The sequence below is a fragment of the Eulemur rufifrons genome, chromosome 2 (assembly GCF_041146395.1).
Source record: "Eulemur rufifrons isolate Redbay chromosome 2, OSU_ERuf_1, whole genome shotgun sequence".
NCBI classification, from domain to species: domain Eukaryota; kingdom Metazoa; phylum Chordata; class Mammalia; order Primates; family Lemuridae; genus Eulemur; species Eulemur rufifrons.
The window spans coordinates 56,038,859-56,053,787 of NC_090984.1; the positions used below are offsets into that span (position 1 = coordinate 56,038,859).

General features: G+C 39.3%; 1 protein-coding gene across 2 annotated transcripts in view; it reads right to left on the reverse strand.

The window, feature by feature from the left end:
- FMN1 (formin 1) overlaps positions 1-14,929 on the reverse strand; it is a 353,923-nt gene that overhangs the window by 138,871 nt on the left and 200,123 nt on the right. For both annotated transcript variants that reach the window (XM_069462066.1, XM_069462074.1), the window contains one exon: positions 675-736. In XM_069462066.1, coding sequence (XP_069318167.1) covers positions 675-736 — 62 coding nt within the window. The remainder of the gene's footprint in view (positions 1-674; positions 737-14,929) is intronic.

Consider the following 14,929-nt stretch of genomic DNA (forward strand, 5'->3'; position numbering starts at 1 on the left):
TGTGGGTTATTTTTTCCACCTTATAACCAAAATCAAAAGACCTTATATGTCTATAGTGCTGTTTACTTTCAAAATACACTGCTACAGCTACATGTATTAAATTCTCATTTAATATAAAAAACGAGGTAGAGTCCACTATATTCTCCATTGTACTAATGATCAAGCAGGATTTAAAGAGTTTAAGCAAATGGCCCAAGGTCATTCACTCAGCAGGCAATGGAAGAGCCTCAAACCTAAATCTAAACACATACCCATCATCCTAGACTGCTTCTCATACTCAATGCCCCCAGCTCATTTGGACTAAAAGTTATCATCCAAGCTGGTATTAGCATTCCCATTCTTCAGAGGAAGACACTGGTATATGTCATCATTGCAGTAGGCAACTTACCTTCATTCACTCTGCCAGCAGGTGTCATGGCTGGGTTCCAGGGCACATATGTGGTCTCCACCTGAGCTGCCCTGCATTGCAGATGTGCAGTGAGATGTAGTATTCGCAGTTACCACAGTGAGAGTGAGGAACCTAGTGCCTCTCTCATGTCTACTCCCATTCAAGCTTGTGTTTCTGTGCCTTAGTCTATTCCACACTATGTCAAAATCCTTCTTACCAAAGAACATGAATGGTTCAATGATTTTTCGGGTAGGAGAAAGATACGGAATCTAGCTTTGACACTCACGTTTTCATACAAGGCTGCCAGGGTCTCCAGATCAACCACAGAGTCATCCACGTTGAAAATGGCTGCCAGGCACCCGAAAAGAAAAGGAAAAGAGGTTAAGGATTTGATTAGATCCTCTGAACCAACTTTACTCCATGTCCAGTTATCAAGCAATTAATACAGTGTTGCACTTTCTTCCACAAGGTGTGCCTTTCAGCTTGTTTCTAACCCCCTTCCTTTTGCAACAGGCGGCTCAAATGAAAGAAACCAAAATGGTTCCTATCACTGGCCTGAACCTCAGCCCTGCCTTGTTTAATTCCTCGGCCTCTGGGTCCTTTTGCAGTTTAATTTAGGCTCCACAGGAGAAGTGTTTGTGCTTTAAAACTAAATCAGTTTGTTGCTTTGAAGCACAATTTTAAATCTTTCTTCTCGGCTGGTAATTGAAGAGATTTAGTACCTAATGCACCAGAACTGACTCTTGCCCATTACCAGAAAGAGAGAGAGAAAAAAGACAATGTTGGCAAATTAAATGAATTCAGGCATGTGATTTCAGGCACCTTTCCACGGCCACTGCAAACATCTTGTTTGGATTAAAAAGACAAGAAAAAGCAATAATTGCATCAATAGCAAATTAAGATTATAGAAACCTCCCATGAGCCAGTTTTAAGGCAGGTTCTCATTCCCATGGTTTTATTAGGATTCTATGATTCTACTTGTTGTTCTGTATCTTAAATAAGTCACTTAGCTGTTAACTAATATACTTATGATTTCATCTAGAGAGGTTCCTTCCCATATATACTGGGATGGAAACCGTGAGATTTTAAAGCCGTAATGGATTTGGCTATCAAAGTGTTTGAAATAGGCAGGTCCACATCTTTAAATAATTATTCAAAACTAATAAGGTTGTTCCCTCAACCCTACCTCCCTTCCCTGACTTTGCGTTGTGAAATTAACCAGCACGCTAGTAAATTTCCTCTGTGGCAGGCTAATTAATTTTATTAAATCAACCAGTGATACTTAGAATGCCTTAAAATTTTGCTCCTCAACCATGATTCTGTTCATTTGCATTACACCATGGTTTTTGGAGAAGGTAGGGATCAAGGTGAAGGGCAGGTTGCTTTTGAATTGTTTTGCTTCTTCTGTAGTTTAGAATCATATGAACCCTTTTATACAACTGAGCTAAGATCATGTAACTTCACAGAACACCGAGAAATGTACTTAAAATTCCTTCGCAGGCCACCTTCTCGAACTTAGGAGTTAATCAGCAAGCTACTCCTAGATATGTGAGGTAGTGAGAAAAGAGGTAAATAAGTTGGTGACAAAGTAAGCCACCTCAGACTCCACCAAGACAAAGGAAAATTATGCTTTGAAAAAGGCCAATCTGAAAGCACAAAAGAAAAATGTAATTTGAGGAAAGAAACAATTTACCCTTGCAGGACTGTTATTTTGTGTGTGAAGATAATATAAATCCACTTATTTATCAAGCAGATATCAGATAGGACATGTATTTTTAAATGTCTGGTGCTTTAAAATACAAAATAGACAGGAACAATGTCTGTTTTATGTAAATCCCAATGTTCTCCTACAAAACTCAGCCAACATGAATGCATAAGGTAAAATTCTAAAAGTAATCTATCAGAAAATTTTGCTTCTAAATTAATCACACATGCTAGGTAACTATATACAACTATAAGCTTAGATATAATCAAAAAATCTTAACTGGTGAGAAAGAGAATGATCTATGAGTTTTTTTTCCTAGTGAGTTAATATTCAGTTTTAAAAGTTAATCAGTCTGGTCCCAGATACACAGCTTGACAGGTTATTCTGTCAGCCAATCCCATCCAGTGTGCTAGGTAGCAGAAAGAAAACACCTAGAGAGGATGGGACCATAGAGTAAGTTATGGGCTCTGGAGACGTTCATTCATTCACACATTGGCCCTTGAATAAATATTTGCTGAATGTGCACTAAGTTCCAGAGACTGCCCTATAAGGCTGTGGCTATAAGTTAGAAGCACAGAAGACATTCAAAGTACTGATCTCATGAAATCATATCCTAGATTGAAGATAAATAATACACAAGTAAATATATAATTTCAGATAATGATATACTATGAAGAAACTAAAATAGAGAAATGCACATTAGATAGGATAATCAAGGAAGTCATCTTTGAGGAAGTGACATATAAATTAAGACCTGAAGAGGTCAGTTTTGCAAGTATCTGGGAGAAGAATGTTCCAGGGAGAGGTAACTGCAAAGGCACATTTCTTTCTCTGATGAAGGAACACATTCAAGTTACAGAAGAACTTCAAGATGACTATCATGAACAGAGCAAAATTTACTCATTACGTGATCCTGACATGTTAAATGGTCTGAGCCTCAGCATATCTATCTGTAAAATGGATCTAATACTACTTACTGAAAATACTAAGTGAGGTAATATGTATGCTAGGCATAGCACATAGAACATGGTATGAACTCAAAATGGTACCTACGAACTATGACTACTATGATTTCAAATATATATCCTGTTACTGAGTTTTAATGCTTGTTAATGCCTTATCTCCTTTAATGTCTGAAAAGAATTAGAGAAAGAAAACTATAACTACTGAGTGATTTGTGCTATAAATGCAACTTTCCAGAATTCCTAGGTGTTCAGATAGTAGTTGCTATGAAACCCTTTCAGCCCTTTAAAACCCACTCAAGGCCCAACTTCAGGAAGCATTATTAATAGGAAAATACATACACAAATAACTCTAATTAAAAAAATAATGTACTAAATGTCTTACAGGAAATACAAGACACGTCTGGGACCACTGAGAAAGCTGATCTAATTTTTATCTCTAATTTCAATCTTTCCCGCCAATCCATCCTTCAACTACATCACCAAAGTTATTTTTTTAAAACACAGACCTCAAAATTTTACTCTGATCTTCATAATACTTCCAATATCTTCCTTTAAATATTAAGTGAAGTCCAAACTCTTTGAACTGGTTTTTAAGCTCACTCCTTGCCTGGCCCCAAACCATATTTCCAATCTCATCCCCTACCACTTCCTCCATGTACCTTGGGCTCCAGCCATACTGAGCAATGCCCATTCCTGAACATGCCATGGCTTCCTCCCTCTCCGCACTTTGTCCTCCAAGGCCCAGGAGTCAAGGCTTTCTTGCCCAGGAAGGACACTCCTTGACCTTTGGATCATTAAAAGTCCTCGATCTTTTCCTCTGCCATGGCACCTCACTCATATTTTACATAAGGTGAAGAGAATACGTTTTAAGAATCTATATTACAGTATGTTGCCTAACAGTTTCCTTCCCCCACTAGCTTGTGAGAGCCTTGTAGTCAGGGATTATTTCTTGTGCATCTTGATAACTTTAGCTCCCAGCACAGTACCTGGGATGCAATAGGCATAAAACAAATGCTGTGGACGTGACATATGCCACAGGACTCCTGAACAGTGAGTCCTTCTGCTGATGTGAGGAAAAGTTTCCTGACAAAGAGGACATGGGGTCTAGAAACAGAAAACAGAGAGACTCTAAAGGGAGATAGGATTTTGACAGATAAAAATATTACATTATGGAGGGGGGGGGTATTTGAATTAAAGTTGTTTGTTCCTTTCCGATTTGTCCCTGTCCAAAACATCGAGGTTTTGTAAGCAGTGGGACATAATCATGCCCTCCACTCACATACTTAGTGTAGATCCATTGCTTGCCAAAATATTCCATAACAGAAATAAATTTAACAAATGAATTTTCTCGCTATTAGGGAATGAATAAGGAAAATACCTTTCCCATCATTCTTACTTTCAAAGTTTTAAATGGCAGTATCACTTTAGGAAAAAAGGTTACAAGTAAACTGTTACATTGCTGCAGGCAGACACCTAAAACACCCATTTATTAATCACCATTAATTACGCCAAACTCATTCCAAACAATGACAATTTGTAAATATGCAATAAGTGACAGAGAACATCTAAAAATATATGGTAAATTCCAACTGGAAGAAGCAGGTACAGACAGGCCCATGGAATGTTTAGACAATGATAGGTAGTTCAGTTTTGGCTTGACGAGAGAATTAATTAAAGGGACTGGGGACATAGGCTGCAAATACAGTTTGGGGCAAGACCTTGTAGAATTGTCAATGCCATAAAGAGCCTGCAAGGCACTTGATATACAGGAGGGAGTCACTGAGCAGTATGAGTAGAGGAGTAAATTGAACAGAGTATTACACAGGACAGGTCAAAATTTGGGAATACCAATTTAGAGCCTATTGTAAGTGGGCAAGCGGTAGCAAAAACCTGAACAGTGTGGACAGAAAAGATAGGGCAGGGGAGAAAGGCGCCCTGTAGCACTATGCAGTGATATCACTAACTAGCTCTGGGGATGAGGAAGTGGAGTGTAAAACCACTCTGAGGCTTTATGCCTAGATTTCAAGGAAGAGCTTTGTACCATCCCCCCAGCAGTAGGCAGAGGAGTGTAAGAGACAGGCATGACTGTGATCTTTCCCCCAGGGCCTAGGGAAGGAATGGAGTAGAGGAAAAGGACTGGCAAAGGAAGAAGCAGATAAAGAGATTAATTTAGGGCCGATGCCAAGTATTCCACTGAGGTTTCTCCTCTTCCATACAAGGATCTTAAAAATAAAATTTAAAAATTTAAATTCACAGGTGGAAGAAGCAATATCAAGAGATCATCTGGTTGAGCCCAGGAGATTAAGGAAATTAAATTATTTCTATTATTTTTACCCTACAGAGTAGCCAAGGAAGGTTAGGGTATTGGCTAAAGGTCTAAAAAATAAAAAGGCATAAGTCCTAGGACTCCTAAGAGAGCTGTCTTATGTGTACATAATTCTGCCTCCTATTCACTAAATATGGTTTAAGTTTCTAAGCGGGCCAGAATTCATACCTGATAAATCTATTCCCAAAATACTGGAACAACGTATTAGAGAATCAATAAATGCTCTCTGTTTAAGTCATTCTTGAAAGCACTTACCATTAAACTTATAAGCCATTACGTAAACCCATTTAATTAGTTAGCTGATGATCACAATGTGGAAAGAAATCAGTGTTTGATTAAAATATTTTTGGAGTTACTTAGGATCAGACAGCCCCCTCCGTTTTACATGTTAAAAATACACACTCTCTGTTTCTGTCTGTTCCTTTCGTGTGCACACATACATACACACACCTTTCATCTTATAAGCTGAATAAACAAATACCAGCCGGCATGATTCTACAGCAAGCCTCAAAGCCCTGATACAGTAATTCCAAGTAATCCTGGCTTTTGTTCCCATCTGTATAGGGCTCATTATACCAACGCTCCTGCAGATGGTGTCAGAAAGGTGAAGTGTCAAATCCACAAAGGGGAGACCCCAACAACTCATTGCTACTGCAATATCAATCATTGCTGGTGGTTTTTACTTTTATCTCCCTCCCTCCTTAGTTGTCCCCACTCACACTGTCAGTTTAGTTAGAATATTTCACCTACACCTCACAATATGCCAAAAGGAAGTAGACACACGCTGTGAAAAGCTGGTAATTTTATTGGGTTCCTTTACCTTTAAAAATCTGTTACTTGGTCAAGTCTGGTTTCTGGGCTTCTTTTTTGCAGGGAAATTGAGGCAAACATTTTTATGTGGTCCTCTGGTGCCTGCTCTGTACTACAAGAATTATATACACAAGGATCATTAGAGTAGTGTTTCACCCATTAAGATATAATAACCGTCAGCAGGGACAAAAAGCAGATCAGTATCACAAATTCAAACTAACAGGCACACATAAAAACTATGTGCCTGCTCTAGGCACATGCACAGGGTCAGGGTCTTACACAATAGCTAAATTCCCTCGCCAGCTCAGAGACAGCTTTTCACAAAACTGGGGTAAGCTGAAAGAACATGTAGGAATTATCCCAGCCCTCCAGCCATTTTTTAACCCTGAACATTTCTATATCCAAAGGTATCACCTCTAAATAAACAAAGAATGTTGCTGTTTGAAGGGCTTCTAATTAGTAAAAATACAGGCAGCGTTACTTAAGGGAGTTCTTTTTGACGGAAGGAGCACCTTTGGGCACGAAACATGGGAGATTGGGATGGGAAAGGCATGCCCTTTATGTAGTCTGTTAGCTTAACCAAAGTAATTCTGGTCATTTAATTCCAAAATGTGGAAGATGTCACAGATAGGTAAGGTTGGCTTGGCTCACCAGGCTTTGGCTGATGTTCGTTTTAAGAATGATTCCTATATAGCCTATTTTGTTCTTTCTTGTATTTCCTTAAGTAGCTGACATGATGGACTTGTACAGAGTGGGTGCATAATAATTGTTTGCAAAGGGACTAGATTTATTCTTAGCCCAGGAAAGCAGAGATTGATAGGATGACTTTACTGATAGAAATTATTTTGTTCACAATGCTAACTTCTAATAGCCACAATAAACCTTAGCTATTTTGCTCAAATTACTGATTTTTTTTAGGGCTCAGTAAAAATTCAATCCAGGCCATCTGGGGTGGCTCACACCTGTAATCCCAACCCTTTGGGAGGCTGAGGTGGGAGGATCACTTGAGGCCAGGAGATCAAGATCAGCCTGGGCAACATAGTGAGAACCAGTCTCTACAAAAAACATAATAAAAAAAATTATCTGGGTGTGGTGGCATGTGCTTGTAGTACCAGCTACTTGGGAGGCTTAAGCAGGAGGATCGCTTGAGCCCCGGAGTTTGAGGCTGCAGGGAGCTATGATGGTACCACTGCACTCCAGACTGGGTGACAGAGAGAGACCCTGTCTCAATCAACCAACCAATAAATACAAACTTAATTGAAAAGGAAAAGAGAATAGAGTGGGGAAAGTAATGTAGAAGGACTTGGTTTGTTAAAACTCCCATGTATCCGACCTCACAAAACTCTGACAATCCTACTCCCCTGACCTCTTCCAAGGAAAAGGAAAGGAGACCACAGGGTTCATGGGAGGAGGCAGAGGTAGAATGAGAAAGGTGAAGAAAGGGAGAGCAGGAGCTTATTACCACAGTTTCACCTCCCAACAACGAGGCCATCAGTGAGAGGGAAGACCACGTCCATGATAAAACTGCAAGAGGTGAAAAGGAGGGAGCAGGCAGAGAGGAGTGTGGAGCGTGGGGAGCCGTGTAAAGGCAGGACAGAAGATTGTACAGACCTGCTCCCGCTGAAGAGCAATGTAAACAAGTCTCTTGACAGTGGTCATAGCTCTCCTATAACTGTTCCTCTCTTATAACCTACGCCTGACTTTCTCCCTACTGGCCGCTATGTTCTACCTCCCATCAGTACCAGGTGTGCCTGTGCAGACAGAAATGCACAAATCCTCACTCTATGCAAGTATCCAAATGAGCTGCTTAAGGGCACAGTGAAGCAGCAGCTTAAGGGATCTCTGTCCCCCACACCAGAGGGTGGGGACAGCAGGCAGACTTTACTGGGGATTAATAATTAACAATTAATAGCTCGTATTTATCAGGAGTTTCCTCTGTGCCAGGCAGGGCTCTAGATGTTTTACATTTAATTGTATGAGGTGGGTGCTGTTGTTTTACTGATGATGACACTAAGGCACCAAGTGACACAGCTTGATTTCCCAAGCTCAATCCCATAATTACCCCTAACTATCCTTCAAGGCAGTGGGAATTTACTGGACCAAGCCAATACTTCTTCCATCCTTTATGGATGTCAGGCTATAAATAATTGCCCACCTAAAATCCTTACCACCTAAAAAAGTCAATGAATCAACCAACCAACCAATGAACCAACTACCCACAAAAGTCTACAAAGAAACCTTGGTCTCTAAATGGCATCACATGCTTTTTACATCAATTAGCAATCTCTGAGTGGGAACCATAGACAGCCCATGTTATGAAAATTCCATTTACATATATCTATAGTTCCATCATTATTTAATTATTGCTAATACTTTGTTCAATTCTAATATGCTATTTCAATGTATGTTATACTATAAAATGAGCAAACTTCAATCTTTAACTATTTGCAGTTATTAAAACATAATTAGTAATGCAACTGAGTCATAGCAGACAGAATTCCCCCCCCCCCCCCAGAAAAAGGAAACCCGGAGCTTGAAAATGCCTTATCTTAAATAAAAAATAAAATAAAATCTACAGTAACATAATGTCTAATTTTCTTAAAAATATAACAATAATAATTTTACACAGCACGCCAAAATGACCCAAAAAAGCAGCTAAGACCCACAAAAATATGAAGAAACACACAAAAATTTTGTTGTAAACACATAGAAAATAAGAAATATCAATGGAATACAGCTTATAATGTTATCTACATTACTAAATGCCTGCTAGTGTGTCATGTTAGTCTGTCTAGACCTTAATTTGGGCTTTGATGGAAGAAGAGGCAAGTATAAAAGACACAGTGAACAGGAGCTGCCTGGGAGGTAGGAGAAACGACAATCACAAAAGGAACACTTAGCTAATCTATTTCAAAACCTCAAAATCATTCAATCTTATAAAGCAAAAAATCCCAATTCTCGCCAAAGTCCAGGCATGCACTGTGCCTCAAGGTGCCCAAGATGCCACTTTTTAGGTACAATTAAAATTGTCCATGGTTCAAACCTCAAAGAGGGGCACAGAGCATAGAATTCACAAAACTTCCCTTCCTATATCCCCTCTATTCTCTGGAGGGCAGTGGAATGAGAAACAGTTTGGGTTAAGCTGCTTCTGTTCTTCCATTAGTTCTGGTTCTTTTAAGCCAAAATTACATTCCAGGCAGATTGGATGGTCTCAGCCAGTTGCCCGAAGGTAAAGTACAAAGAAATGCCACCCTCTGCTTTCTGGACTCGGCTCTGTGCGTAAAGGAATGTGCGTAAAGGAGGTGGGTGGGAGCCCTGCTGCTTAGGTGTTTTAGACTCAGTGGGAGGAAGGAAAAGGTGGAAAACGAAAGGGAAGTACTAGAGCTACTTACTACTTATATTTATCTAAATTTTTTTAAAAACTCAGCTCTACCAATGTTTAATAAGTTGAGTGACACTTCCCCTTCATTCAGTCCGTATGTCAGGATTATGTGTCACTTTTGGTGGGTAAACTCCTTCATACGTGACAGCCTCACTTGTTTCTTTGCTTTCAACATATTGTGATTTTGGGGAGCTCAATTACGTGAAGTTTTCTGATTCTGAAATTATGGTTTTAACTAGACTTCACAAAATAAACAAGTTGGCTTTAAAAGGTTCCTACAGAGAAACCCCAAACTAAAGATAATCCGTCAACAATAAGAAAATGGCAGAGCAAACACTTTGATTGCTAGTACAAGCTCTTCATCAGCCATGGAAGGAGGTAAAAACAAGTACAGTTGAATCAGATCTGCCAAGAAGTTGATCTCCATAAACAGACTTTATCAAGAAAATTATTTGCAATGTGGATTTAAATTCACTATCGTTAAGGATAAGCCTCAACCTAACAGTATATTGACCTTTGAGATACCAGGCCAATAAGAACCCATCAAAATTAGCAAGACATAATTAATTTCATTTTAATTCACATATTTGTATATGTTTTAAAATGTACATATTAGTTCTATCAGAGATTTACATAATGTACATGTTTTAGAGAACATACATTGAGAAACATGCCCTAAAACATTTTACTGGTAAGGGTGTATGATAAAAAATTTTGAAGACTAATTGCCTTGTGAGTAGAGGCTATTCTAGGCTAGGTTGATATCATTCCTCAGGAAAGTCCTAGATAATTGAAGGTGAATTTCAGATGCTTAGTCAAATTCATTATGTTTTAGACAATTTACATAAACCTTGACAGAGATTTCTGGAAATTATTAAAGCAAAAGGGAGCAAGGTCCAATGGGCTTTTCCAGATCTGGGTTTTCGACTCTGAGCATACGAGTAACTGGCATTGCTTCCTCACATTTTGAACTGAGATTCCTAAACAGAAAGACAGTGTATGATGCAGCTGGACTTTCAAACTGAGATGCTGAACTGGTAGGAACTAAAATTAAAAATGTTTTATTTTGATGTTAAATACTATAAATATGAATTCTGAGTGTACGGGAAATTCCAAATGAATGCCGGGAGGTTTCTGGCACCTAGTCTGTTGCAATGCATAGGGAGGTTTATATCGAGAACAGGCAACAGCAATTTTCCATCTCCCCTGGGACAAGAACAAGAGGAAATCACTAATGTGGAATGAAAACACTAATTTGCAATCTCCAAGGATGCCAAATGTTTTCAAATATAAGTCATCCTATCTAGCAGATGGAAAACCAACAATAAGTCGGTTGCTTATTCAGAGTCTCTCCTGGACCAAACTCAAGTGCTGTGAGTATCCTGGTCAGCCTTCTGAGGCCATGTTCCCTCCACAACCAACATCTTCCCTTTGGTGATCTAGTGTTGTAAACTCCAGGCAGTATATGGATTTGGCTTTCTTCAACAAAATGTCAAACACTTGCATAGAAGGAAACAGATAAAGGTGATTTTGGGGGGTGTATTATAGCCCAAACCCAGCCCTATCCACTTCCCACCAGCTTAAGATTTTAGATGCTCACTGAACACTTCAGCAGACACGTCTCCAGTCACATCACGCTGAAATCACCCAAAACAGAGTTCACCTTCTGCTTCAACCCCTGTTTTGCTCCTGTATTTTTAGTTTCTGGATTTGGGCACCATTATGCACCATTTATCACCTGAAAAATTACAATCCCTTTCTCACAGATTTACCCACTTTCAGTCCTATTTTTGTATATTCATTCAACAGGCACTTGAAGATCATTACTTGTGTGCCAGACACAAGTACAAGGTACTGGGGACACATCAGTGACCAGTCTCCTCCTTGAAACTTATATTTTGGTGGTAGATATCAATGAAAACATAAGTAGATGAACAAGTAAGATACTTCGTGCTGTGAAGGAAATAAGAGAATTGCCTTAGGATGATATATTAGGAGGCTCTGGAAGGGCCTGTTTGAGGTGACATTTAAGCTGAAACCTAGCGTAAAGAAAAGGAGCTAGCTACATAGAGAATGGGGTGGAAAAGCATTTCACACAGAGGGAAGATGCTGTGCTATTCATTCAAAACATGCTGCGCAAGCAAAGACACGGAAGGAGGAAAAACCTTGACCTTTTTAAGGAATCAAAGATGACCACTGTGGCTGGTGAGAGTACAGCAGGAAGGGATGCGAGCAAAGGGACAGAAGAGAGCCGTGCTCCGGCCAAAGCACACAAGGCCTTCGAGGCCAGTCTTCCATACGACAATTGGAGAGAGAATGCTGCACTCAAAATCAGATCACGGCACTGCCTCTTAAATTTCTTCCCCCCTTTACTGATGCAGTAATGTATAAATTTCTAGTGATGATACTTAGGGACCTTCTGGTTTAGATGCTGCTTGTGTTTCTAGCCTTGTACCTGGAAACAACCCACATTCACATGCAATGTATATGTTCCAGTTGTGTCTTTTTCACGTGTCTTGTTTCATGCTTTTTCCTCAATTGGAAAAGCTCCTCTCTGTGTGATGACCACTATTCCTATAAAACTTGTGAGGAGTCTGAGAGGATGGAAGAGTCAAGATATTGCTTTCTGTTATTTCGTAGCCAATCCTATTGTAACCTTGGGCTGCTTTTATACTTCTCCCACCATCGTGGGGGCTCTGGAGGGTATTAGAGTCTGGTCTTATGTGTGGTTGTAATGGTCATGGTGCCTGACATACAGCTGGCACTCAATACATGTTGAAGGCAGGAAGACAGGCAGTTAGTTTTGTCTAAACGCACTAGAATGGAATACATGACATTCTTCTGATTCTATGTAGTTTAATACTTAGTTTATACTTTTAAAAATAAAATTAAATTCCACAAAAATTTGAATATATGACTTATATACGTGATACATTAGCCCAGTTAGTTGTAAACAATGCTTAGTCATCACAGAAATTTTTAGCCAAAAAAATGCAACATGACATAAAAGAGAATTCTGGCTCTGCTACTTGTTATCTGTAAGACCTTATGGTATGGAACACCAATATTCCACTCTCTGAATGTGCAGTATAGGCTGTGCCTAGTGGACTGCAGAGATGTGCTCACTTTACAAAGGAGGCATCATATAAGGTTGCTCTTTAAGAGTTGAACCAATTAAAGTCATATTACCCATCTGTGGGAGGTAACTGTGGGCTGAAATACCCAAACCTTGTTGCAGGGCGACAAAGCTGTAACCTTAGCAAGATTGAAATATCACTGCCATTTAGAAAACCAGAATGCTTGAGGCTCTCCATAATGCTTGTAGGTACTTCTATTCCTAACAAATGAATAGTGCACTTTCCAAGAACCAGGTACTGCATGTTGTTTCCAAATCTGTTTAGGCCTGTCTCTTTGTATTCTTGCCTTTATCTCTCTCATCCATCTCTTTGTTCATTCATTCAAAAATTATTTATTGTGCGCTTATGATGCATGTGCTGGGATGGAGTGATGGAAATAACATTTTAGTGAAGAAAATGGCATAACATATACATAATGCCAAGGAGAGACAAATGATTTGAAGAAAATGATAAAGAGATAATTTTTTTTAGTCATGAGAAAGGAACATTTTCCTCTCTAAGTGAATACACCAGCTTTCTGGTTTATACTTCAGCTTCTTGTGAGTTTGGAAAGTGCAAGTTAATGCCTCTGGTCTTTGTGCACTGACAAGGACGAATATATGACCAGAAAGCTGAAGAACAGCCTCCAAATTGTGGTCATTTTACCAGGACTGATCTGCTGTGGGATCTGCCTGGCTGCCAGCTGGTCTCCCCCAATCACATTTCACCGTAGCCCGTTTCATATTAAAATAAACCCTGTAGGCCAACATCAGCACAGGGAGTGCTTTCGCCAGGATGACAACACAAGGCCAAGTGCATTCCATTCACATCCAGACAAGGATTCAGAGAGAAATGTAACTGACACAGCCTGGGCTCTTCATGACCTTCAGATGCCAGTGTCAGTCAACGATTCTAAAGGAAAACGAATCTCTAGTTATAGTGCCATATTCATCTGGAATGCGTTACTACATGAAGAAATGGAAGGGACATGATATTTTAGAATTTAGGAGCCAACTCTGTGGTGGATCACAGAGGTGCCTGAGGAAGGAAAAGAACTGAAATAGTGCCCACAAGGCCTAGAAGTCTGTGATACTATAATCGACATTGACAATGCTGGAATGAAAGTTCACTTCTGCTTCTTGTAAGCATGTTCTTGACTAGGCTAGAATACTGGAAGAAGTTTCAGTAAACTAATCTCTTACTCAACTCACAACAAACATTCAATTCAATAAGGCTAGAATGCCATGGGAAGAGAGCTTATGGTCCTGAGTTGGTAACTAGACTACCATGTGGCTGGAATGCCTCTTATCCGCGTGGCAACCTGACATACTACAGCAGGACACGCTTAAAACAAACAGAATAAAGTCAAAGGTGACATGGACATTGTGAAAACTCATATCCATGGTGTTGTTACACATCATGGTGATGAAACCAAGCACACTTGGGTTTCACCAGGCTCATGGAGGGTATTGTTGTTTCGGACAAGACTCTTCTATTCCCAAAGAATCCCTATCTAATTCCAATGACTGTCTCTAAAAAGTTAGTTCCTTACCAAAAGACTATAAACTCCCCTGCAGAGATTTGTTTTGTTTTTCCATTTTTTTTTTTTTTTGTCGTAGCATCACAATCTTCTAATCTGACTTTACCAGAAACTCAATTTTTCCAGAAGATCTAACTTTAGATTCTTCTAAAGTCACTGAAGAATCCCATTCTAATTTCAACGACAGGCCTTTTTAGCCATCCTCCGACCCAAGCTCACATCGACTACTGCAACATTGTCTGAGGTTTAATATTCACACTATGTATTCAGTTCTACTATTGAACTTAAATATTAGCTTATTTGAATGCTCTGTGGCTATCGTTTAATTTAGGATATTCTTAGTATTTTATGGAATTTTAAATGTTTGCAATATAGCATAATTTTAACCCCCTGTCAAAGTTCCTTTGAAAGGAAAAGTAGTACGTGAAAGTATCTTAAATGACGTGTAGGTCAGAACATATAGAGTCCTGAGTAGCAGAGTAAAATAACTTTGAGCAACATGCACTGAAACATAAAAAGCAGTATAATTTCAGGGTGTTTTCACTCCTAAACCCATGCTAAATTCTACTGAAGCCATCTAAGAGATTGCATCACCACTCAGAAAATATTATAAGTGACATGTCAAAATAGAGATTTACATTTAATTGATTACTGAGAAAGGGGAGTATTGTTTTCACGGAAGACAGAGATTTCAAAA